This window comes from Cyclopterus lumpus, chromosome 6 (genome assembly GCF_009769545.1).
Source record: "Cyclopterus lumpus isolate fCycLum1 chromosome 6, fCycLum1.pri, whole genome shotgun sequence".
Lineage (NCBI taxonomy): Eukaryota > Metazoa > Chordata > Actinopteri > Perciformes > Cyclopteridae > Cyclopterus > Cyclopterus lumpus.
In genome coordinates this window covers 9,497,876-9,525,672 of record NC_046971.1, presented here as the reverse complement: position 1 = coordinate 9,525,672, position 27,797 = coordinate 9,497,876, and the positions used below count along the sequence as shown (strand labels likewise).

At 41.7% G+C, this 27,797-nt stretch overlaps 2 protein-coding genes across 2 annotated transcripts; one reads left to right on the top strand and one right to left on the bottom strand.

Moving 5' to 3' along the window:
- Positions 1-510: 510 nt before the first annotated feature.
- LOC117732444 (potassium/sodium hyperpolarization-activated cyclic nucleotide-gated channel 1-like) lies at positions 511-14,363 on the top strand. Its single transcript, XM_034535389.1, has 8 exons — positions 511-1,160; positions 5,366-5,789; positions 6,435-6,596; positions 7,555-7,773; positions 9,219-9,365; positions 9,986-10,226; positions 11,221-11,385; positions 12,811-14,363. The coding sequence occupies exons 1-8, from the start codon at positions 511-513 to the stop codon at positions 14,361-14,363; spliced, it is 3,561 nt and encodes a 1,186-aa protein (XP_034391280.1).
- A 3,083-nt stretch (positions 14,364-17,446) lies between these two features.
- On the bottom strand, positions 17,447-24,170 carry LOC117732349 (pyruvate kinase PKM-like). The gene is made up of 11 exons (XM_034535247.1): positions 24,157-24,170; positions 22,656-22,828; positions 22,460-22,551; positions 21,059-21,190; positions 20,722-20,908; positions 20,333-20,603; positions 20,096-20,246; positions 19,858-20,010; positions 18,949-19,115; positions 17,702-17,883; positions 17,447-17,553 (listed from the first exon to the last, which is right to left on the bottom strand). Exons 2-11 carry the CDS (start codon positions 22,798-22,800, stop codon positions 17,447-17,449), a joined length of 1,587 nt encoding a protein of 528 aa, XP_034391138.1. The 5' UTR covers positions 22,801-22,828; positions 24,157-24,170.
- Positions 24,171-27,797: the final 3,627 nt, after the last annotated feature.

Here is a 27,797-nt window from a genome sequence, read left to right as displayed (position 1 = left end):
TCATCACATCAATATTCACGTTATTAGAAAGCAGGGGGGGGGGGGGGGGGGGGGGGGACTGATGGATCAGTGATGTCAGCTCTCTTTGGATGCCGGTGCTGGCTGCATGCACGTGTGTCATCATCACCTTGCACTGACACAGAGCTCAGATATTTTGGGGAGGTGGAGATCATGCTTTGTCATTGAGGAACTCAGCGGCAGCCTTCTCCCACTCCGGCACGTCCGACGCTCAGCATGCTGCATCCTGATGCGCTCTCGTCTGCACGCTGTGGGTTCACCTGGATTTACATGTGTGCCGCTTTCACATGACCTTCGGATTGAAGCGGCCGCGTACATCGTTGACGCATCTCAATGTTTGAACCGGGGGAGAAGAGGAGAGGCACGTCCCAAGTGTCAAATAAGATACAACCTGCCCTGCGGATGCGCCGTCACTGTTTGCCTCCAGATTCATGATTCATCCCTCTGTTTTCACAGGCTTTCCTTAGAGCGCACCTCTTCTCCTTCTTCAGCATGGAAAGATTCCAGTCTTCCATGCGCAAACGGCTGTACAGCTTGCCGCAAAACATTGGGCAAAAAGCCTTCGTGATTGACGAAGGAGACAACGGCGACAAGGACACTAAGAGGAAAAGTATTCGGCTAAAACATTTGTCCTCCCCGTCTCCTGTAAGCAGTTGCAAGAGTATTGAGGAGGCCAGGAGCGAAGACTTGGAGAGGGACGTGACTGTGAAGACCAACTTGAACGGGGACTGCCGCTTATTTAGGGGCAGCATCTCTTCCATCACCGGGCGGCATCCTCCCGGGTCCGATCCGGCGGAGCAGCAGCGCCTCATCCCCGAGGCGGGTGTCAGGGAGAGTTACCCCGGTGAGCACAGCCCCGTGGCCCAGCAGCGAGCAACGGGTGGTATGAGTGGCGCAGCCGGGCAAGGCTCTGGGTTTGACCAGTCAAGTTTTATTAAGTTGGAGGGCACCGAGCAAATCATACCTGAGGACGACCGGCTGTACCAAGCCGGCTTCATGCACCGGCAGTTTGGGGCGATGCTCCAACCGGGAGTCAACAAGTTCTCCCTGCGGATGTTGGGGAGTGAGAGGGCCGTGGAGCACGAGAGGGAGCGAGTGAAGTCTGCTGGCTTCTGGATAATCCATCCGTACAGTGATTTTAGGTAATTTGTGTGCAGAAAACCTTTCTTTACAGAAACAGGCGTGTTTATAGGAGAAAGAAAAGAAAAGAAAAGTGCAGCAGCGATCCTGTCAATTCAATGTTATGCTTGTTTGACAAACAGATCATTTTAGATCAGCCACATCTTGATGAGACATGAAATGCCATCACATATTATAATGTCACTATTAACGTAATATGATAGACACACACACACACACACACACACACACACACACACACACACACACTCACACACACGCACACACTAATCCCCTTTACACAGGAGTGTTTTTATCTTTTTAATCACTGTGAAGATGTTATGATAACATGCCTGTGCAGAATATATATCATAAGCTAAATATGCCTCGGTAGGCTAATCCATACACACCTTGAATAGATAAATGGCTTCATTTCTGAAAGTGATCCTTTTCTAAAAACTTAATCACTCGCAATGTGCAAGCCCTACTTACAGGGAAACATCTGGTGGATCATAAAGGAGTTGACTCTACAACATCTCTTATTAGCATAATGACAGTCAAATTATACCAAACAGATGTGGGATATGAGTCAACCTTTTGTTTGGCCTATAGTGTTTGTGTGCAGGATTTCAATCCCACTAAATATCGGCTTCATGGTAATCTAACAAACCAATTGTCCCCGTCGATACATTTAATTTGTGCCACAAACTAAGCCAACCTGTATTCTCTAATTAAACAGACACGCCGTGCCGTGCCGTGCCGTGCCGTGCCGTGCCATGCCGTGCCATGCCGTGCCATGCATACATGCATGTTTGACATCCCATTGAACGCTGCATGCAAACCAGCATTTTGTTCATCACCGCCATCAAGGGATCTTCATGACATTTAACCTTGAGGCTCACTGTCATCATATTTTCACTGGCAAATTGTATGCCGATGTGTGTCACTGCAGGGTTTTTTTTCCACTCATCTGAATTACACTTTTTTTTTTTGTTGATCATTTTGCGAGGGCAGTGGATTACAGAGAGTGCAGCAGGGGCTTGGAAATGGGGTAATCAAAAGGGTAACATGACCATTCGAGATATTAGAAGCACACATCAGTGGAGATTATTACAGTACAATTAGTCTAATGGAGCAGAGATGGTGTGCACGGGGAGGCACACACACCGCAAAACATTGAACACACAGGGAGGTTGAAATGAAAATGATGTTGAGAGGAATCAGGACATCCAGCTGTTACATGTGCATGAGTTGTCATTACTTTAAGCTCAGTTTGGGCCACACTTTGAGCAGGAGCAGGGTTCTGGGCCTCTAAAGGAGGACACATCATCCTGCAGTTTCCACTTGAAGTTACCGGTCACCTTAAAGGTTATGTGTGTCTTTTAGGCTTCTGAGAAACTGTTGAATCCAATCATAAAAACACTCATCTTCACTCACTGTTTCCATGACCACAGTGCATTCAGCTCAGAAAACCAATGTCTCCTTGTATCTTTCATAAACAGTCTGTGTTGTTTATTGCATAAGTAACTGCTGTCTTTTAGTAAAGCTGTCCGTGGATACAGCAGCAGACATACTGAACTGGCACGCTGCGTAAATATGGTTAATATGATTGCTGGTGGGCCTGAGCCACAGTACAGGTGTGTGTTAAGCCACTGAGCTGCATGCAGGCTGTTGTGCTTCAGCTGCGCTCTGGCATCAAGAGATAAGTATCTATAGTACAAATGTGATCCCTTTTTCAGCTGTCCTGATTGATCTAAGCTCCTTTCACCATTTTAAGCCTTTTTGTGTTCACTTTGCTTGTAACTCCCCTCTCTTTGTGCTCTCGTGCTCTTTTACATAGTTGCACTCTGACCCAAATAGAGCAAGATTCCTTTCTCGACCAGTAGAGGTCTTGAGAACCCATAACTGTCAGCTTTATTTTGATGGGAACCCCAGATTACACCAGTAAATTGTATGATCTTTGTGGCCTGAATGCTGTGTGCACAGGCAGCCGATCACACTCAGAACACTGAAAGGGTCTGCATGGGCAGTAATGCACTGTCCCCTGCAAACATTATTATTATTTTTGGTCCAGCTGTTCCAGGGTTCTGCAGAACGGTTACGTGTGCAGAGCGGTAAAGCTAACTACTCAACATCTGGCTGATGGGAGATGACTTCTGGAGATGACATGGATTCCCAGGAGATAACGGTGGATTTAGCGAGAGAGGGGAAGTGCAATTAGGACCAGTGTGTCGCCACAGAGACACGCAGATGAAGAGAGGAACGCAAATGCTTTGTTTGGCAGAGAACAACAGAAAGCTGATAAGAACAAATGACCACAATGTCCTCACTGGTTCCCTCTTTTTGTGATGTTCTCCGGTGAAGCTTTGGTGTGATGTTGGTGGCCTACTTCCTGGAATCTCATTTGAGCCCAGAAAATGTCACATTGACCAAATTGACAGGAACACAGATAAGCTGCCGGTGGCACTTAACATCCATAGACACAATAATGTTGCACACTACTCACATTTAGTCAAATGCGTTTCTCTCTGTCAATCATGAACTGAAATATTGAATTATACCTGTGGACAAGATGGTGAGGCGTTTGTCCAATTCACACTTTTACAAGAATGTTGCATTCCCTCCTCTTGACTGTTCGGTTTAGGCCCGCTACTAACGATTATTTTCATTGCTGATTAATCTGTTGATTATTTTTCTAGATTTAAGTTGAGTTGTTTGGTCTATGAAATGCGGTGAAAAATATATAGTTTATATTCAGCTTACTGTCACAGAGGAAAATATTCACAAATTAAAAATACTCAAACTGATTAATCGTTTGGCAATTAATATCGTGGTTGACAACCAATTGATTGCTGCTGTAGCTCAGCTCATACAGTGTGGTTACTGTGTGCCACCTTAGTGGTCTTAATTGGTGTAATGCATGCCCCCCCCACCCAACACCGCTGTGCTGACCCTGTAGGTGTCGGGCTCCTGCTGGTTCGATCAGCGATTAATAAGGTCTCTGAAATGGATCAGACATGCAATCACATGCATGCGTGCTTTCTCGTCTCACATGTACCCTCGAGATTGTAATTGGTAAACAAACCGCTCTGCGCATCTTGGCTTTTGTTGGTTTGGCCGAGCTGCTCGTTGCTGTATGTTTCCTGTGAATCGTGAAGTGCCCTGATGTCGTCCTCTGTTATACAGCAGCTACTGCAATGACAATTTGAAAGCAGTCTAAAGAGATAAATAATAAAGACATCTGACAATAACAAATATCACGATAGTAAACAGGGTAATTGAAACAGCTAGATATTGAGCTGTTGGCAAATGTTTGCCATGTTTGTTAATGGAGCGATGAATTAATAGAAATATTTTTTTAATGCAATTTGGTGACTTAACTATGAACAACAACTAAACACAGCCTATTTGTTCAAGCACTTCCAGATGAAATGGAGCACTCTGCTGCTGCTGCTGCTGCTACTTGAGGATTAAGTTAGTTGTGAAAATCAATATTTCCTCATGAGCAATTCAGATGAATACCAATAACCCATTTCCCTCTCCATCCTGCATGCGTCCAGAAACTCAGTGTTGAACTGAATGAGATTGTTTTCTAGAATCAACTCATTTCTTATGTTGTTAATGTGTATGCTCAAATTGTATTTGTTTGCATTTCTTTGGGGTCATTAGAACAATCTAAATCTACTTAAATCTACTGGATTTTGAGTTCCAGTGTTAGACCTCAAGTTGCTTGTAGATTTATTTATAGAATTGCTTTGAATATGCAGCACATACTTAGTATGCACACACACACACACACACACATTCAGACTCTGGCTTCAAAAGTCTCCCGTGTGAACCGAATGGCAACCATTGATCAAATTAATCTCCGTTCATAATCTGTTCCAGTGTCTACCAGGATCTTTCTAACATTTTACTCTTTACAGACCAAAAGAGTTTTTACCCGCTGAAAATTCCCCCATTTTCATTTGCCTAAAATGTTGAGTTTTCTATGCTCTCTCTGGCAAATGCCAAACAAATAATTTATTCATCCACACATAACACATTCAGCTCAGTTATTTTGTCAAAGGTCGGATTGGGCTGAGGTCATTCAGGTCTTCAGATTATCTAATTTATATAGCGCTTTTCTAGACACTCACAGATGCTTCAAAGTTGAAGTATCTAATCTGAAGACCTGAATGACCTCAGCCCGCTGTTATCTACAACGTGAGTTATGTTTGTGTTGCAGGTTCTACTGGGATCTGACCATGCTGCTGCTGATGGTGGGGAACCTCATCATCATCCCTGTGGGCATCACCTTCTTCAAGGACGAGCACACGCCGCCCTGGATCGTCTTTAACGTGGTCTCGGACACCTTCTTCCTCATGGACCTGGTCCTCAACTTCCGCACGGGCATCGTCAAGGAGGACAACACGGAGATCATCCTCGACCCGCATCAGATTAAGATCAAATACCTGAAGACCTGGTTTGTGGTGGATTTCATCTCGTCCATACCTGTGGACTACATCTTTCTCATCGTGGAGACCCGCATCGACTCAGACTTTTACAAAACAGCCCGAGCCTTGAGGATTGTCCGCTTCACCAAGATCCTCAGTCTGCTGCGGCTACTGCGCCTCTCCAGGCTCATCCGCTACATCCACCAGTGGGAAGAGGTAGATCCTGCACGGAAAGGCTCTCTGCATCGTTATATGCACGACTATGCACCAGCTAATAGAGCTGCAACTTTTAGTCAAAATTAATCGGCGGCAATTTTGTTCATCATTTTTGTCATTTGCCAAGAAAAATGCCCTAAATTCTCAATTCAATGCTCATTCAAAATCATTTTGTCATCTGACTAAAGTGCTATATATACATCGTGAGGTTTCCCTTGCATTTGCAGATTTCTGCTAACTTGGAATCTCGTCTGGATTACTATCAATGTTTTCGATTTCAAGGAAAATACATGATGCTGTGTATTGTAAAAACAATTACATAAGTACATATTCTTAAAGCGGTAGAGTTCATTTGTCGGTTACTCTCTCAGGTTTACACACAACCAACTGATTTTTCCAGCATTGTCTTTTTTTTAATAATTCCAACTGAGGCTGCACCCATAGGTCATTAATGTTGCTTGCAGATGGTTATGCAACAATGAAACAGCCTCTGGTGGTCTATAGAATATTAGGCCATTGTGGTCTGATATAGGACCACTGTGTACGGCCCATAAAGCACCTATTGTATATTTCAAATCCTCTGATTGTATGAGAGAGAAATTAATTTTTGTTCAGTTTTATTAATGCTGATAATCTGTGTGACAGGTTTTCCATATGACCTATGACCTGGCCAGCGCCATGGTGCGCATCATGAACCTGATTGGTATGATGTTGCTGCTGTGTCACTGGGATGGCTGTCTGCAGTTCCTGGTTCCCATGCTGCAGGACTTCCCTCCTGACTGCTGGGTCACTAGAAACAAGATGGTGGTAAGCGGTCTAAGTCGTCGATGGGGACCTGCAAGAACACAAACCTTTTTAGTTTAATTCTGTACTTGTTTTGCTGGTTTGAAGTAGGTGGGTCTCAGCTAGAAAAAGATTATGTCTCATATGTTTCCATGATTCAGGAGTTAACATATGAATCAAAATAATCTGATATAACTGTGGTTCCTATTTGGTTGCTGTTAATCCAACCAGATCAAAGTCCAAATACAGACTTTTTGAATGGTAAACTCAATAAATATGAACATTTTTACTTAAGTAAGTTCCTTAAACACTTAAGTTTTGAAACCCAGTCTTTAGGTGCTTAAAAACAACACAAACATATTTTGGGTTGGTTAATATAGAGATTTCTTTCAAGGTAACTGCACATATTGCAGGGGTGTTGGATTGTGTGGAGATGCAATGATTCAATTTATCGATTTGTTAGAAAAAAATGTTCATCCTCTCAAATGTGAGGGTGTGAATCTTTTCTTTATCATATATTAAACCAAATAAACCAAGATATTTAAGTGCATCCCTTTGGGCTGAGGGATATTATATTTGTATGTCTTCTTAATTTTCTTACATTTTGTAGACCAAATAATTGCTTAATTGAGAAAATAATGAATCGATAATGAAAATAATCATTAGTTGCATCATACTAATTATTTATATATTTGTTTTATTAAGTACAGAATATATAATAGTTATACTGGTAGCTGAAATAGACCAAAGAATACATCAGGACAGTAATGTCAGTGTAAACGTCTGCATGTATTTTATTAGGTGTTGTTTTCTGAGAGTCTGAGCCCCAAAGCGGAGCGCTTCAAAGCCAACAAACCTGAGAAATGAAGGTGTCATCATCACCTGTGGTGTTGATCTCAAACTGTGAATAGGCTCAGAGATTTACTGCAGCGTTATTGTTGTGGTGATAAGCTTTCTCTTTTCTCCTCTGCGTCTCATACAGAATGACACTTGGGGTCAGCAGTACTCCTACGCCCTGTTCAAGGCCATGAGTCACATGCTGTGCATTGGGTACGGCCTGTACCCCCCCATCGGCATGGCTGATGTGTGGCTCACCATCCTCAGCATGATTGTGGGCGCGACCTGCTTTGCCATGTTTGTGGGGCATGCAACTGCACTCATTCAGTCTCTGGACTCCTCCAGGAGGCAGTACCAAGAAAAGGTCGGTGTTTGCTCTCTGCGGGGCTGATTTCTTTCAAAGAAAATCTACTTTCTTTAGGTCCCAGAGTTGAAATTGTTTCTGGAAATATTTTTACTGAAGTATTTTCATGTACGTGTACGTCACTTGATTATTTCCATTTTATGCTACTTTATACTTCTACTCCACTTCATTTCTGTAAAAGCTTTATGTACTTTTTAAAAACACGAGTCAGTGTATATGACCTTATGCATTGTTATGGATTAAATCACCCAACAGTATAAACTATTTAAAATTAGCTTCACCCTTCCACCCTACATCAATACAATATGGTTTATACATTAATGCATCAATATTAATAATCCAATAATATAATAAAGCAGTCAATCGGGACACATCTTCTGCTTAATGATTACTTTTTTTCTCAGTAATTGAAGAATTGATAATACTTCTATACTTTTACTTTAGTACGATTTTGAATGCATGTCTTTTACTTTCAAGTAATGTTCTCAACATGTTACTGCTGGTTGTACTAAAGTTAAGGATCTAAATACTTATTCCTTATTCCTCGACTGATTTACTCAGTGAGTGAGTGAGGGAATGGGTGAGTGTAACAGCCGTGGTTACATGAGCTAGAGAGTGAATACATAGAGAGGGCGGGCATTAATGAGAACAAAGCCATGAATCAAAAGATTAAAACGTTATTTACTGATTTTTCACGATGGTCATTTTCCAAAGCACAAAGAAACACAACGACACCTCCTCACAAACCCCAGATGGGGGAATGGCCGCAGCCCATGGCACGCTTCATCCTGCTGTGGCCTGTCTGAGTCAGGCCTGTTAGTTCTGTGAGCCTCAGTACTCTGAGGAGCGTGACATAGCGGCGGCGTTTGACCTTGGAATTAGAACGGGCTGCACACCCTGCTTATTGGCTGGGAGGGGGTTACATCCCCACTTGGGGCAACATAAGAAAAAAATAGAAAATACAGGCAGAGGGCAGTATCTCTGCAGACAGACACTGCCACACACTTCAAGCGGGTCATAAGTGATGAACGAGAGGGATTATTTTTGTATCGGCCTATACATTTTGGGGAAACTTACATAGATTGGGTACACGGACCATTCATGGTGCTTTGCTGGAAGAGTACACCGCTGAAGGGCACAGTTAATGTTATTAGCTGCAGCCTGCACAGCGCAACTGTATTTGTCAGATGGGACAGAGGCCCAGCATCGCTCTGTGGGCAGGTTTCACAGATGGCCCGACAGTTGACTGTTAACATAATGAGACACATTATAGTCCACCTCTGAGCCAACGCATCAATCACTTTAATATATCCATTCTGACATGACTTTGCATTTTCCCTTGCAGTTGTTTACTTAAATACTTATTTAAGTGATATCATTATTATTATTGTTGTTATTATTATTATTCTGATTTTCTAAATGTAATAATTGTTTTGTTGTTGCAGTACAAGCAGGTGGAGCAGTACATGTCCTTCAACAAGCTCCCTGCCGACATGCGGCAGAGGATCCACGACTACTACGAACACCGTTATCAGGGCAAGATGTTTGACGAGGAAAGCATTTTGGAGGAGCTGAATGAGCCACTGCGAGAGGTCAGAAGTCATCGCACTTGTTGTTGTTGTCTTGATGATGATAATACTGCTGAGTCATCGTAATGTTGGCGTCAACATGTATCACGACTAAAGGAAAGATTGGTAACACTTTACTTTAACTTTTCCTATTTAGAATTTACAAGCAGTATAAAACATAAATAAATGGTTTATAACACAATGTGATGTAGATGTCAAGATAAGTGTCAATTAAAATATTAGTCAAAAACTACAATTCCTGAGAATTACTGAGAAACACTGCATTAATTCCTACTTCAAATGTCCTTATATCCACTTAAAACATGTATGACATGTGTAGATCCAGCTTAGAAATGTGAAATAGATTGTTTTTCTTTAAAGAGTTGAGCATGCTTGTTCTAAATAGTTTCCAGTTAATTATTTATTCAATCTAATATGCCTCTCTTACTTTGCACGATGATGTTAATAGTCATGTAATCTGATTAGTCATGGCTGGAGGACAGAGAAGCTCATTAACGGAGCACTAAGCCGTTAACCGCTCTGCTTTTATGATGATTTAAATGTGCACATTTAGTTATACTGCCATTTGTAAATGCGAAGGCCTGGCCTTAAAAATCTAAAACACTGTTTGGTGTCTTCTGCAGGAGATCATCAACTTTAACTGTCGCAAACTGGTGGCCTCCATGCCTCTTTTTGCAAACGCCGATCCGAACTTTGTCACCTCCATGCTGACCAAACTGCACTTCGAGGTCTTCCAGCCGGGAGACTACATCATCAGAGAGGGAACCATCGGCAAGAAGATGTACTTCATCCAGCACGGTGTCGTCAGTGTCCTGACCAAGAACAGCAATGACACCAAGCTGTCGGATGGCTCTTATTTTGGAGGTATTGTCTGCACACAACCTGCTGTGTGAACTGCATGCTAATACATTCTGTAGCTGGCACTGAGTAAGCATGAATGTATGTAAAGGAGTGCTGATAGTGTGATTTGTTTTGATTTATTGTTCTCCGGCACTCAGCAGATTAACTTCCCTGAATATTACAGATGAAAAATTGTCCACATCATCTCCTTAAAAGGGCTCAGGACTAAGAGGGGCAAAGCTTTCTGATCTTTTATTCTATTTGTGGGGTTTTCCCCATTGTTAACGGCATATTTAAAGCTGAAATCTAGAACTTCCAATATGTTGTCGCCCATGTTACATCATTTTCATCACCAGGAAATATAAATATATAATTTTCTTGTAAGGCGGTGTGATCTGACAACCCAAGCAATTATTTCTAACCATATTTTATGTTTAATGTTTTCACTTTGATACAACCTGATGATATGGTAAGCACAAAACAAAAATGTTTTTGATTAAAGCTACTCAACAAAGCTGAACACACACACACACGCAAACGCACGCACCTACACACACACACACACACACACACACACACACACACACACACTGATGGGAAAATGATAAATGAGGACAGAACATGTGTTTAAAAAAGAGAGTGTGCGAGACTCTGGGTGTGTTTTTGTGTCTATATCCTCAATATGTCTGTCCTGAAAAATATTTTTTTTAATGACGCATTTTTTTATTTTTCTGAACTGGCACGACAGATGAGGTCAGAACAAACTGTAAGCTGCAGAAATTGCATTAAGTGCTCCATCTGTGGGGTTCAGAGACATCGTCCTTTTCATGTTTTATCGTCTCTCACTAAGAATTCCTTTGATGAATGGATCTAAAAAATATATAAACGTGGCTGTAACATATCCCACAACATTAATTACCCATTAAAAAAAATCCTTGGTGTTTCTGACTTACCTTGGTGTTTTTAAAAAAAATAAACAGTACAAATAATGAAACTTCTCCCCCTCTCCTCCCTGCAGAGATCTGCCTGCTCACCCGAGGCAGGAGGACCGCCAGCGTGCGAGCAGAAAACTACTGTCGGCTGTACTCGCTGTCTGTGGACAACTTCAACGAGGTGCTGGAGGAGTACCCCATGATGAGGAGGGCCTTTGAGACCGTGGCTCTCGACCGCCTGGACCGCATCGGTGAGTCCTTTGCCTGTACAGAGGAGCTAGTTTCATGTTTTACAGTTAAATATTTTCTTATTATATACGTTTGATTTTTTTGCTTTGCTTGCTTTTTCTTCATATGCTACATTTAAAAACAAGAATATAACAAATTGTTAATAGCAGTTGATTAATTGATTTGATTGAATTGCTGATTTTTATTTTCAGCACACAAAAATAAAATATTACAAAGAAAATATTACCATTCACACCACTTGCCATTGATTAAAGTAAATCAGATTATCATTATTTTCATAATTAATGCATCCATGAATGCAATACCAAACAATGAAATTCTATCCGTGACAAATTAAACAAGATTATAAATATGAAAAGGTTATTTTAACTTACCTAATATGTCGTGTCTTTGTTCTTTGTTTTTTGTGGTGATTCAAAAGAAGTACATACATGACCATTTGAGGCTAAGTGGCAATTTTACTAAACCTAACAAGCACTTTAAGGTAGTTAGGTGTTTTCAGGTAGAGAATTGTTTATTTGCCAAGTACGTTGCACATACAAGGAATTTGACTCGGTGAAAGGTGTTTAACAAAAAACATAGACATAGAATACAACAATAAAACAATAAAAATAATAAAAACCATAAACATAGGGCAATAATAGATAAATATGGTAAACAACAAACAGATAACAGTACTTCAAAAACAAGTACATATTATAAAATAAAAGTGGTATGTCTATTTTAATAAGAAAAGAAAAAAATGTACAAGGGTGTTTGAAATTGTCCTGGGCATGTGAGAGTCAGAGTCAGTGGGGCTCCCGGGCTTTGTTGAAGAACACGACTGCAGCTGGAAAGAAACTGTTCTTGTGGCATGAGGTCTTGGTCCTGATGGACCGCAGCCTCCTGCAAGAGGGAAGGGACTCTATCAGTTTGTGTCCAGGGTGAGAGCGGTTGGCTACAATCTTACTTGCACGCTTCAGGGTCCTGGACGCGATCAAGTCATGAAGGGAAGCCAGATTGCAGCCAATCACCCTCTCAGCAGAGCGGATGATACGCTGCAGTCTGCTCTTGTACCAGACGATGATGGAGGAGCAGAGGATGGACTCAATGATGGCGGTGTAGAAGTGCACCATCAATGTCTTTGGCAGGTTGAACTTCTTCAGTCGCCTTAGGAAGAGGAGGAGTTGTTTGAGCTGTGTGTGTAGGATAAGAAACATTTCATGGTTTCTACTCTGTACCAAGTTTCGGATCCCACTCTGTCTTTGCTGTTTTTAGCCGCATTATACTGTAACACCCTATATAAGAACTGGACATCCATGTAAATTGGTTGCTGATATATGGACATTTTAAGTTAATGATGTTGGGGAGTACTCCTCATAATATGCAGTTTATGCTCTCATTAATGAAAAAGAAAATGCATGACCTTATTTGTGTTTTCTTAACAGGGAAGAGGAACTCTGTTCTGCAGAATAAAGTCCAGCATCACCACAGTTCTGGCACTTTAAACTTCCAAGAGAGCGAGATCATCCAAAGAATAGTGCAACATGACCGTGACATGGCCCAATGCACGCAGCTGATCCAGACCAGCCCACTGAACCTTCGCCCTCCTCCTGCTCCCCCGTCACCCATCCCGGTCATCTGGGCCCCACTAATTCAGGCCCCGCTTCAGGCTGCTGCTGCCACCACCCCGCTGGCTCTGGCCTTAGCCCACCACTCCCAGCTGCCTCCCATCCTCTTCCACCATCCTCTGTCACCAGGCTCCCTGAAGGACCCCGTCGGCCATCCAAAGAAATTCTATGTTGGAGCGAACACGTCCAGTACCTGTGGTTCAGGGCCCGGTTCTCCTATCAGTTCCTACAAAATCAGATCTGGAATTGAGACTCACACATTGGCGTCGCTCAGAGCACAGCATCTCGCAGCTGGGCCCGTGTCCCCCACACTGACGTCCCAGCCCATCTTCACCAGCAGCCTGCAGCCTCTGGGCCCTCTGCCCTCGCACCATCTCCCATACCACCCTCCCCACTCTGGCATAGCCTCAGTCTTCCCCATCAGCCAGACCACGGTCTCCTACACCTGCTCTGCTCAGCTCCACCCTCAGCCCTTCCACGGTGCTATGACCACCCCACCACACCCGATAGGTTTCCTCCAGCAGGGGGCGAGGGGTAGGCTAGCAGTGAGATTCCCAGCCCCCTCTGTCTCCACCATAATCCCTCTCATCGCCAGCTCAGTCGGCCCTATACTAAGCCAGCTGCAGCAGCCCTCTCACGCCACCGTGCAGCAGATGGGGTACAGTCATGACAGAGCAGGCAGGATATCCAGCGGTCTGAACCTCCCACATTTTCCCTTCATCACCAGCACTCAGTCCTCCACTGGATTTATTCAGCCAGGGTCTGCAGTTGTAGCTGGGGCCGCAGCCTCCCTGGCGCAGCAAAGCCTTGCAGGTCTCCAGTCTGTTTTCCTTCCCAAGGTTCTGGCCGAGCACTCGGCCCTCGCCTCCCTGGGCCAGTATGGCTCTGGCGAAGCTTCGCCCTGCTACACGCCTCCAGTCCACAGTCCGAGCATACAGAGCCCTGTGACCGGAAGGACAGTTTACCACAGTGAGCTCCCCAGCTCTGTGGGCTCTCACAGCCCCTTTCAGACCTCATGCCCTGCCAGGGTGGCCTGTACCCTTAAAGAGAGGGCCGAGTCCTCGGTGGATCTCTTTACCCAGGAAATAAAGACTATCTCAGGCTCTTACAGCGCTTCACACCAGGAAAGGCCTTTGGCCATGAGCGGCTCCTCAGAAGGGGTAGCAGGGGGAACCAGCCCCTTTTCCTCCCCCATGTCTACGAGCAAACCCTACAGCCCAAACCTGGGTCAAGCTGCTCCTGTCGGTCGGACACATTCAGGGCCTGAACCTCAGAACCAGTCCGTCGGTGTTCACTCTTCCAGGGCTAGATCCCCTGCTGAGATCTTAGAGACCGGACACAAGCAGTCCCAACTTCCATCTAACTTGTGAGGTTCAGACACACCCTCCTTTAATGCCTGAACAAAAGGGAAGTCCCCTCCTTATTGACATTGTTTTAACCACTACTTTGTCAAAAGTAGGAGGGTGTGTTATTATAATCAGACTGGAGATATGTGGTTTAATTTTTAATCAGACTGAATGGATCGGGGATAATCATGGACAATGATGGATATTTTTTCTACAGGATATTGCATCTTTGAATATATTGATAAAATCCAAAAACCTATTGATGGGTATATATAGCACCTCATGAAAATATTAATTGTTCTGTGTATTGTATTGAAACCACACTCTATTATCAAGTATTTTGTTTTAATTTGTTTTAAATTGTTTTTGTGTAACCTTTTAGCAACATCAGTTTAGTTGGAAATTTATCCACAGCTGTATCCAGTTATGATTGAAACCAAAAAGTATTGTCCTTATTTATGTCCTTTCCCACCACCGAGTGTGTTGTGTGAATGCCAAGTTACGACGAGATTAGAGGATAGAGTGGACGGTGCACTTTGCTTGTTTCAGAGATCACCTAACGTAATGGTTTGATGACATATCTTCCAAGATAGCTTTTCAGCAATATTGCACGCCCAAATGGGTCACACAAATCAGATCACACTCAGAAAAAAAAAAAACCTGAAGTAATGAATGTAATGCAATGTTTGTCTGTCAGAGTGGGAGAAGTGGGATTAATCTTTGAATGTGTTGAACTCGAGGGCGTTTACGGTGTTCTGTAGAGAACTGGAAGGTGCAACCGGTTTAAGAGACAACACACATTTCCACGGCCGCTCCGAGACGCACCACCGGTGCCAACTACTTTCAGTCTGACACTAACTTCGGTACAGAACATTTGTTTGTGTGCCATCAGCATAGTATGCAATAATCTGTGTTTTTTTTATGGGTATACAAGTACTGTGAAGCACTTGAGTCAATGAGTGACATTCTGTTTTTAGTTAACAGATTAAATCAAGGGAATTCAATGGAATAAAAGCAATTGTGGATAATCAAACATCCTGAAACCAGCAATGCACTAAGACTGATCTGAATGTTTCTTGCACCAGTCAAAGGGCTAAAAGCAGTTACTTGGACACATGGTTAACGAGAAGCCCCGATGGGTCACATATTGCTGCATATTTACCTCTTTCATTTTACATTATTTGATTGTAATATTTGACATCTGTTGTTGAACAATTGCTGCTTTGTGATGCTATGCTGAATCAATAAGACGTGTATCACAGACTGCTGTTTAAAAACCAGACTCTTTAATCCTTGTTAATACATTCATGTGTTTAGATGATACCTTTCTCTCTCTGTGTGGACCTGTTGCCGGCAGAGAACTGTGAGCAGGTCCAACCATCGGAGGATCCTGTCCAGTGGCTTTAGCTGCCTGGTTATTGAACCTGAGGTGTGCTGTGACTCTGACCCCCGAGTGAAGAGAGATACTATCAGTCACGGCCAATGGGCCGGATCAATTCCTAATCACTATTCTCCTCCAACCCCCCCACCACCACACCACCTGCCAGAGGCTCGGGTTGAGTGTAAGGTTAGTTTGAGTGCATTCAATTTGTGTAGGAGAGGAGGTGTTACTCATTCATCTATTTATATATTTATTTCTTATTTTGCTGCCTTTCAACCAACACATCTGAGGAATCCACCACCTATGTATGTTAGGCATATTTTATTTTAGCTACTGAATTCAGTGCAATAAAATAACATGGTCAATGATGCTCGTCTTAGCTGTTGATTTCTTTTACAATAGTCGAGCGTGACATTTATGGAGAATCTGATCAGACTTTAAGGCGGATTATAAATTGAAAACTGCATGATGCCGACATTCAAAATAGCCAGGATTGTAATCTGCCAGATATTCGGCTCGTCAGTACAGAAATGATCTGTTATGTTCACGGGGTTGCTAACTTCTGGATTAGTGAGTATTCAGTGCTACTGCAAGGTTTGACTACAATTAAATTGATTAAGATTGTAAGGTTGATCCAGAGGTATTCATACTTTACTTTACATACTTTTCAGCTACTTTATGCTTCTGTGCTTTATTTGATACCTTTTAGTTACTTTGCAGATTCAGATTAATAATATTTAAAAAATCAACAACTAAAATATGATATATTATTATGGATAAGAATGTTTTAAAACTTTTTTAACTTAGTGAAATGTGCAAGCTGCCTGGCAATATACAAAATGCCCCATATTTACCAGATTAAAGTGATGTACATTATTGCATCAATAATTATAACTCATTATTGTTCGTAAATGGGACATTCTACATATTACATTTTGTATTTTGGGTATATGTTGATGCTAATACTTTTGTAATTTTAATTCAGGAACAAATGTAATGTAGGACTTTTACTTGTAACAGAGTATCTTGGTATTGAAACTTTTTCTTCAGTAAAACAGTATTTAATGTGACTTCTTCCTCGATTATAGTCTGATGTTGTTTTTCCATTGAAGTATCTGTCCATTGTTTCCTGTTATCTCTCTCATGACGTGAGGCATAAAAATATGATTCGCTGTACTTAGCATGAAAGACACTGAATGAAAGAAATGACTCTTCTGTTTAGTGTGACGGTGATTATGAGAGGAAAGCAAACACAGTTGACCCCATAATTCCTTTTAATGGAGAGAAACCCGCTGGATGACTTTGTGCCAGCTGTCAGTTCAGCATGAAACACTGGATAAGGCAATATCGGTACATACTTATGTTTATCCAAAAAACAAGGACATGACTAAATATGTACTTTACAGTGAATGCAGAGAAACACTGATTTCCACTCTGTTCACCATGCAAACACAATCGACACAGACACGACAGAAGAGTTTCCATTGAAAGGGTTTGAGCTCAGTCTCTGGCAGCCGGATTCAGACAATAACTGTCATATATGGATACAGGAAGCAAGCCGTTACTGTCTGAACGACACCTTCAAAAGTCCTTTGGAGGAGCGGCCTGGTTTTGATTTTCTGTTGGTGATGGAGACCGAGAGAAAAGAAAAGTCCAAAACGGGGAGGCAGGTTACAGGTTACAGGAGAGGGGCGGGGGAGCGGTTACTAATGTCCTCTGATGAAGTTCAAGGCACCAGCACAACTCTCATCGTGTTGGTGTAACCGCTACCTGGGCGCCAGCCAGTCACAACAATGGCAACATCTCCAGACTTGAAGAATTTGCGGTGCTTGCCTACAAAAAGTAAAAAAGAGGCATTAGTGGAAAAAGAAGCATTCAGTTAATTAGATATATAGTCTTGTCAATTAACACATTTATCCCATACCTCGTGCCCCGTTACAATCCTCTATTTTGAGAGTAATTTAAACCAAAAAACACTCACCAACTTCCAGGGCAAAGTTCACACGCACGTCAACGTCCTCGGCCCAGACATCGTTGGCAGTTTTGGTGTAGAGCACAGGGTAGATACCGCGGTACAGGTGGGCCTGGTGGGCGGTCTGGGCACAGCGAGTCACAGCGATGATGGGGGCACGGGGCCTGTACCTCGACAGCATGTGAGCAGACCTGCAGGCAGGAAGTACAAGTTATTACAAAGACGTAGAACTGAAATCAACTTTAACCCCAATTCTAAAACTGGTGGTCAGCGGAAGTAGTAAAGTAGTAAAGTAGTAGAGTAGTAAAACACAACATTGACATATCACCTCTTAAGTTGATACGGTGAACTTTATAGTAAACAATTGCTTATTTGTACATTCAGAAGCTACGTAGCGACATTAGCATTCATTTGAAGTTGTGGTAACACTTTATAATAACTGCACGCTATGAAGCATTAGTTAAGTATGAGTTTAACACTTAATTTCTCATTTTTAAAGCATTGATCCACACTTTATAAATGATGGATTCACCATTTGTAAATTAAGTATTATATAATGCTTCATAGCGTGCAGTTATTATAAAGTGTTTAATTGTCCAATATTCACATTCTCTTAGCTACTTTTTTTGTTTCGACCAATTCCTGAGGAGAATATCTGTCTCTTTATCTGCTAAATGGTCAACTATGTTATTTAGTCTGTTTGCTGAGCAGACGTGTATAGTGGGTTTTTATAGCTTTTTTGCAGATATGAGAGCAGAGAAAATGAACCAAAACGGAACACATGCAGCGAAACAATAAGCTGAAACGTGCTATAATTGTGCTGAGGTGAACAGTAGAGATGGGTGATAATGCTCTGCTTTTACAAATAAGTAGTCACGTGATCCATTGTAAATATGGAAATGTTAATTATAGCTGCTTTAATCGTGCCATTATCATTAGGAAATCCGCCCAGCTGACACTAACACGCCTTCTGTATCATGTGCTCTGTGGATGATCTCTCAAGTAGAGAGGAATGAACAGGGAGTTAAAATTAACTTGTAAAATGTCAGGGTTCAGATCTCAAAAGGTCACAGATTGTAAAAGTTGGCACACTTCATCTGAGCCAAGGGCTTGTGTTGCGGAGGGAGCGAAGGCGGAGAGATAGAGAGAGATGGTATAATGCACCACTTTCTTTTCTCACAATGCGCACCGTGTCGGATATTATGAGTCAGAGCTTTACGGTTTACAGGACGGGCTTCTTCATTTTCAAGTCTCACCTGCCGGTCTTGGTGAGCACGATGATGGCGCTGGCGCAGCACTTGAAGGAAGCCTCGACGGCACCGATAGCGGAGGTCTCCGTTGGGTCACGGGTCAGATGAGTGGTGCGACGCAGCTCCTCGAACATTTGCCTGTGGTACATGGCGGCCTCGGCTTCACGGGCAATCTGAACATGGGAAAATAAAAAAAGGACAAATTACAGGCTGCAGTCACACAAGCCAGGCGATGCACAGAGCAAGTTAAACGAACACTAAACACGCTGTCAGTTAAACCCCCAGCTGGTACCAATGATGTAAATTATACTTTTTCTTCATTCTACATGATTTAGAAACTTACTGTTTATATTTACTGTTGGGAGGAGTACATTTTAGTGTTAGTAAATTGTTCATTATTCATGATGTTGATCGTGCACCTTTATGGAACTTGTCGTCAGATGATGATAATAAATTATTAAAACGCACAGAGCACAGTTTTTCTGAAAGTGGTCAACACATAAATTACGCACCGAAATTAAAACGTTTATTTCTCTTTTAAGGGCGACAAGTTGCTTTCCGGTCTGTACAAAACGGACAACGCCATGAGGTTACCAGCACACATGTGTTGCTTGATCGTGTGAATTTGGTAGCTTTTGTCATTAAAAACATTGCTGTTTGGCAGCCAACTCTTTTGACATCGATTCCAGAGTTTCCCTGAGGCACGTGAATGCACCACAGGCCACAACAAGTGTTAGAGGACTTTAATACAGCAGGCTTTCTTACAGCCTCAAACATATAAACAGATGAGACACACAGGTGCTTGGTACAATTTTTATGTCATATAATAATAAAAATAAAGCTGATCAAAACATGCAAAAGCACAGGAAAGGGCTTTTCACATTCAGGAACGGGGCCAATCAATGGTGCTCTTACCCTGTGCTGTGTGAGCACGGCCTCCAGGGGATAGTCTCCCTTGGCGGTCTCACCACTCAGCATGATGCAGTCATTGCCGTCCATCACGGCGTTGGCGACATCGCTGGCCTCGGCTCGAGTAGGGCGGGGTTTCTTGGTCATGCTCTCCAGCATCTGAGGAGGAACAAAAAGACTCTCTGATACACTTTTCTTTTTAAAATGCTTTCGACAAAATCGTTGTCCACCTGATGTCACCGACCTGTGTTGCACATGTGATGGGCTTGCCGACCCTCATGCACCTGCCAGTCATCATCTTCTGCGCGATGAAGACCTTCTCTGTTGGGATTTCAATGCCCAGGTCTCCACGGGCAACCATGATGCCATCACTAGCCTCCAGGATCTCATCGAATCTATCGGTAAAAAAAAAATGTTTCTACATTTTTCAACGTTTCGGATCTGTTGAGATTCAAGTGTGACCGTTTGGTAATGCCACCACCTGCGCACACCCTCGTGGTTCTCCAGCTTGCTGATGATCTTGATGTTCTTGCCCTTCTCGCCCAGCACCTTCCTGACAGCCTGAACGTCAGCAGCCTTGCGGATGAAGGAGGCAAAAACCATGTCGACACCCTGCTGCACGCCGAACTCCAGATCCTGAATGTCTTTCTCAGACACAGCAGGCAGGTCAACGGCAGCTCCAGGCAGGTTGACGCCTTTCTTGCTGCCCAGCAATCCACCATTCTCAATGTTACACATCAGGTAGTCGTTGCCTTAGGACGCACGGAATGAAGAGACATTTCATTTCCACCACGACGCAGAAAGGTGAAAGCTAAATCTGCATGGAAGCTAGACAAGAGGAATCAAACAGATGATTGTTTGTGTGCTTACCAACTTCTTTAACCAGGAGGGAAATCAGACCGTCGTCAATGTAGATGTGGCTTCCAATCTGCACAACCTTGGTGATGTTCTTGTAGTCGAGCCACAGAACTTTCTCGTCACAATTCTCCATGAAATGGTCGTCGAGTGTGAGCTTGATGGTTTCACCCTTCTTGAGCTCAACCTCAGCAGTGCCACTCTAAACGAGAGAGAGAGAGAGAGAGAGAGAGAGAGAGAGAGCATGTTTGCTCTGAGGATAAAAACCTCTGCATCAAACCTTCAAACAATTGTTTGTGAAATGAATCAGTAATGGCCTCATTGGAGCCATGGTACTTTGGCAAAAACTCACGCCCTTGATAAGTCCGGTCCTGATTTCTGGTCCCTTGGTGTCCAGAGCGATGGCCACTGGTCTGTAGTCAGCAGATCCGGGGCCGAAGCTCTCCGCTGCCTCACGGACATTCTTGATGGTTTCAGCATGGTACTGCATGACATGAGATGTTAAACATATGTTATCACATTGAAAATCCCAATGAATCTAAAATAGCATAAAAAAGGGACCAAATTTACATTAGTGAACAAAGTCATAAAACCTAGTTGTATTTAGGTTCCTAAAATGCAGATACAACAGGTGGGCAAACGTGGTCGTGCAGTCACAAGGACAGCACGGTTACATAAGCAGTACATCTTGAATGACAACTGCAACACATGTTTAGCTCATGACATGGACACAAATAGTTGTCAGGGATTATATGAATAGTTTCCAAAATATCTGATGACAAATAATTGGATTTGATTTAATTAAAGCGGGGTGTTCGACAAATCAAATAAAAATCTGATACTTTTAATTTTCAACTTCATGTGATGGATGTGAAGAACTGCTACTCTGTCTGCTTCAATTAATAAGGCTTTAATAAATGCAAAAACAACAAGTTGACTGTCTAATACGCACAATACTACTGTCTTCAGTCAATAATGAATGACTCTCTGTGGTTTCGCTACATGCCTTCTACTCGCACTGTTGCTGCAAGGCTAACTATTTATAGCTAAACTGACAACCGACACACCAATGAGACTGAGGTCAGATCTATTTTGTCCTTCTCGTAAAAAATCAGGTATCGACTGTGATTTTCTGAAGTTCTGACCAAAACACAGACTGGACAGACAACTCACAAGCAAATCGGACAATTGAGCTGCACCAGAAAAAAAAACACTGCTTTTAACCTTTGAAAATCCAAATATTAACCGTGGGTGTTCATGCTACGGCTGAGGATCGATTTGAAGGCTCATCCACTCAGGTGACAGTGGAAAAGGTAAAGAGGCATGACTTTTAAAGGTGACAGGGTCACTAGTATAAGATCGAAAAAACAGTTGGCAGTGATGCAGTTGGCTCGCTAAATCTCAAGTACAACACAGACGCGGTACTGAAGGGGCAAGTACCAGCTCATAGATCACATTACAGCCACACACAGCTAGGCCAAGAGAAATGTCACTCTGACGGCTGCAGCTGTAAAGGGTAAATCTACTCTGAATTACTAGCAGAGGGTAAAGAAGCTACTGCTGTTCTGCTCCGTCTGGGTTCAAAATCTGCACACACTTGAATTAGTGATGTCACAGCAGGTGTTTTTGCCTGATATCAACATTTGGGATTGTGTCGCGCAGCAGGCTATACAGCTAAGGCGAAGCTTTGAAGATGGAAATAGTTTAAAAAGCAAAAATTATATTTGCTGAATATTTCTCATCCTTGACCCACCTCGTGGGTGCCATGAGAGAAGTTCATTCTTGCAATGTTCATCCCGGCCTTGATCATTTCCTTGGCCATTTCCACAGATCTGGAGGCAGGCCCTGCATCAAGACAGGTGAATCAATACAATGCTTAAATATGATGTTTGTAAGATACAATGAGAACAATCTTTGTCACGATTGGGTAACAAGTTATTGAGTCTGACCGATTGTGCAGATGATGCCGGTGTTGCGAGACACAGCGGGTTCAGAGTCGATGTCCAGCAGACACATGTGCTCAAGCAAAGTGTCCGCCATGGCAGCATGCATCTGCTGGGTGTGAATGATGCTCATATCCTTTGACTTCGACATGACTGAATCTGTGTCTGCAGGAAACGTCCTGTGGAGACAGAGGAGGAAACATGTGATGATCGATACTGATGATCTAAACGGTGACTCAATATGCGCCTGAAAAACAAGACCTTGAAATAGAAGCTAAATTAACGTCATCAATTATCACATAAATGTCAGCACATACATATTGAAAGAGTGTGAAAGGTAAATAAGAAACTAAAGTGTGGTTCTAGCTGAATGCACATTTGTAGGAAGGTGTGTGACCTCTGTGGAGGGGCTGAACAGCCTGTGTAATGAGTAAGAACAACAGTCTGCGCTGCCTGACTGTTCGCTCCCACATTCCAGCGCTAGTTTATATGCAGCTGAAGAAGAGGAGCTGGTCACTTGACAAAGGCTAAAGGTAAATGACACACACTAAAAACAACTCCAGGAAGAAGCTGAAAAATCATTGTAATCCTTGTTGAGAATCAATTAAAAGACATTACAAGGTGAAACACATCAGAGTTATCAGGATTCAGATTGCATTCAACTATGATGGAGGTATGCAACATGCATGACACATGCGTGTTGTCAGTCAGTGCATGGACACACGGTGGGCGTGTTGTAGGGAATCCATTCCTGCCCCCAGCATTGACTGGAAATAACATGGGCAGCTGAGAGCATTTATGGACTTTAACATACCAGGAAAAAACCCATCATGAAAATGACCATGTTCAATATTTAATGAAAAAAGGGTAGTATTATTATATAAATATATACGCTAGACAAGACCAAAGCCACCTTGAGGTATTTGTGACTAATGCCGCCTCCAAAAGATTTGTGTAACACAACAGATAATAATAATAAAAAAATGTTTGTAATAAATTACAGGGTCACAGGTCATACTTGCTACATACCTGCTATTCATTAAGAAAGAAAGGTTTAATGAAACATGCAGTTTGAGTAGAAACAAATGTCTTTAGCCATACATAAGCAAAGCAGAGATGTACCAGAACAGGATACTGATAAAATACATACAATATGGGATGTTACCCTTGTACCGATTGCATAAAGGAACTGTGCTCTCTCCTCATATTCAAGTTACATTTCGTTACACATTTGTTATTTGTATTATTGTTTACAATGATAAGGCATAATAACTTCAAATATATTCATAATATTGTTAAAGTTATTGAAGAAAAAGTGTCATCAGTGATTCAAATTAGTTGGAATTGTTCTTGTTTTTTGTTTTTTAAAACTTTTTAAAAAACATGTCAGAAAATGATCATTTGATATAGACATTAAATCAAAACTATATTTCTACTAAATTGTAAATCTCATCTCCACTCTGTCATAACATATATATACATATATAGCATACTTGCTGCTACTCACCTACTGGGTGAACTTTGCAGGGATCAAGACGCCACTAGTTCTGTTGGAGCGACAGGTTTTATTCGCCTCACTAACCGGGACTACTTTCATGTGCGAACAACACCCCGTGACTCAGGATATAGGGCACGAGAGTTAATGTACCATTTACCATTTTGACTTCGATGTTGAACATACGTTTTGTATACGAAGTTGTTTTTTATACCTAAATAAAAAACACAATTTCAAATTTCCAGATAAAATCACAGAAGTACAAATAATGTGAGAGGATACAGCGCATGTGCGTGTGTTGTTCGCCGGGCCATTACCAAAACTCTCCGCCGTTGACGGAACATGAGTCTGTGTCATCAACTTTGACCCGATACACTTTAAATTATAAGGATGACATTTTAAGCTGCTTTGCTTCTTTTAAAACTAAATGAGTTACGGCATTTGCACGTTTCAATATTAGATGTTTTATTGTTCCCTGCTTGTGTTTGCTTGTGTATTTAAATATTTTTATTATACAGGCTACTTGTTTCCTGTTCTGACCTCTAACCCCTAAATGTACTCAACCCTACCTTAACTTGTATTCCAAATTTTAACTTGAACTCCAAACACAATCTGTAAATCTGTTAAAGAGTTTCATATAAGTATTTCTCAGTTTTCTTTTCTTTTGAGGACATTTTGTGAAAATTAAAAAACTTTATTTATTTGTCAAGATCCTACTTGGCTTTAGATGCACACCTGACCAGGAACAGTGCCAAGGCTTTATAATGGAATGCATTTTATAATTTTTATTTATTTATGATTTACTAAAATGTTATTATAATATTCCTTCTTTTTTGTTTGCACTATATTTTTTCATTTTGAAAGCTGTCAAATGTTCTCTTTACTTCTTTTTACATATGTTTGTCAAGTGTTTGGATCGGCTGGTTCTGCATCATTTTAGGTTGTTTCATGAGACTAGAAGTGGGATTGTGTCAGCATTCCTGCACAATGATATAACTTTCAACATGCATTCATTTAGAGCTTGGTTATGATGTTCCAAAATTAGAAGAAATGTGCATCCAAGATGAAAAGTATCTGCATTGGAGGGTATAACAGCTAATGAGTCCAAAGCAACAGTAAATGCTTGCAAAGCAAACTTAATATCAACCGACATTAAACAGATGCACACATGCATGAAATACACTTAGTCAGGTATAGCAACACATGTCATTCATATAGTAATGAGCACAGTGTATATACCCCACCATATGTGTCTGTCAATGTATGTTATGGTAACTGTATATATAGTTGAGCCATGTTCAGCTTCATGCCTGAAGAACATATTTAGAACATACCACAGGAGAAAACTAGATCCATGCAGTGCCATGTTCAACATGAATGTAAACTCACCTCAAAGTTATGCAATACAATCAAAATGTGCTGTTTCAGCACTGCTGTAATCCAATAATGTTTTATGTAAAGATAGAGCAACTCCCTTTCTATATTATCTCTGTGTTTGAGGTGTGTCAACTTTTATCAGATACAATTCTTTTTCCTCAAGTTATCATAGCAATAATGATTATAAAAACTGGTTTGGAAAAAATGGAATAATTAGTTTTGTCAGTGTGTATTAATTTGATAGGAAGGCTCTACTGGAGTTGTTAAAAAAAAGAGAGACGTCTTCATTTGCTGAACTAAAATATGCTTGAAAAAGAACTTTAAATATTTTCCTTAACTGGACCAAGAAGTTCAAGAACATGTGGTGAGTGCTGAAAAAAATGTGCTTAAACAACTAAATACCGTCTATAAGAGTGTTTGCCCCACATAGATGTTATATATATATAAATACGTAAATGGTGCCATAATTCATATGGACCTATGTGTCATTTATGACTCCTCAATATACATGGAGCCTGTGGATGCTGTGATCCTTTAAGAGGCGGAAATTTGACTCCAAACCACCTTTTACCTCCAGTCCATGTAAGGATTAGTGTTCAACCCAAAGATGGGAGAGCAACAGGAGGCAGAGAAATGCCACAGTTCCCAGTTCACCCACATTTCAATGCATGAGTTCAGTTTAGAGTTCAGTCCTTTATTTTTAATCCTTAAATTTAGCTTTAGGTCCATGTATGAATGTATAAATTGTCTGAGCTTCGATGTTACACTGGAAAAAAAGTGCAGCAGGTTTGAATTCCCCCTCTTATTTCACATTATTTTAACAATATTACATACATGTATACATTAAGTTTCTACATTTTTCAGTTATATTCTGCCTGGTAACTACACTTACTATCGATGTCCTAAATTAATACGATGTACTAATTCTAAGCAGATTTTGGCTCTGTAGTGTGTTCACACTGCAAATGTCATGGGGTTTTGTTTAGTCTGTTTATTTTGAAGGTTCACTCTTTATGTTCCATGTGTGTTTTACTTCCTGCTTTTGTCTTTTTCCTGCCTGTAGTATATTTTATTTTTTTACACATGTGTTTCATTAGTTAAATAGTCTTTGTGTATTTAGTGGTTCCCTCTTCTTGTGCTAGTTTGTCATCCCACCTAGTGTCAAGTAGTCCAGCCTGTTCAATAAAGTATTTTCTTTGTGTTGGATTTGTTACCTGTTTTTGGACTGCACTCTGTACATTTATAATCCTTTTAAATAATTGAACACCACCTGTTGCTTCATGGTCAGTGTTCTCTGCTTCTGGGTCCAAACCTGCTATTCCTGAACTGTGAAAAATCAAACTGACCAATTACAAACCCAGCAGAGCGATGCCTTCTCTCCAAGAAGGTTTGTAAGTTTGATCTGACTGAGGCAAAACCTAGTGACCTAGAAACCGTTGGCCATTGTTACCACCATGTCAGGCTGTTCCAGAGCCCGTTTGTGAGTCCGCTCCTCGGCCTGCTAGAATCCACTTTGCTAGCCTCCAGCTTAGTCTCTGCTCCATAGCAACCCAGAGTCCCCAAGACCCCAATAGAGTTCCTACGTTGAGGGTCCCAGTTGATGTCAAGCCAAGAAAACCCAAGAAAACTCAAATTAAGTTAATTATATATGTAGGAACACATTTTGATTCATGAAGTTGAATTGTCAGTGACATTCCACAAGTTCATCTAGTACAATACTCTTTGTCTCCCTCTCCACAACAACAGCTCCCTCTTGTGGAAGACCGGTGGAAGTGTTGTCTGGGTGAATGTGTCAACCTGCAGAACACCTGAACTGTGCTGGATGTTTGTTGTACATAAATACATGTCATGTTTTTTACAAATGACATGAGTTACCAAATAATTGTTAAAAAGATCTCTCCATTTAATGATTTAAAAGCTATATATTTAAAAGCTATATATTTAAAAGTGTTTATCCTGGTGGAGAAGAGAACACATACCTGGAATGTCTCGAGATCAATTCCAGCTTGGGACCTTTAACTGCATGTCCTTTCTCTCTGCTATTCATTAATGTCCTGCTAATTCTTGATGTCGACTGTATGGTGTCTTCAACAGATGCATTAGATATTGTATCTAATGCATGCATCTCTTGAGCTGATTCCTAACAACTCATTGTGAACTTGTTATCCGTTTATCTTGTGGGACGGACGAGTGAGGCCTGAAAGTTATAACAGTGGGTGTATCAAATGAGAAGGGGGTGGATGCAACACAAAGACCACACAATATAATACAATATA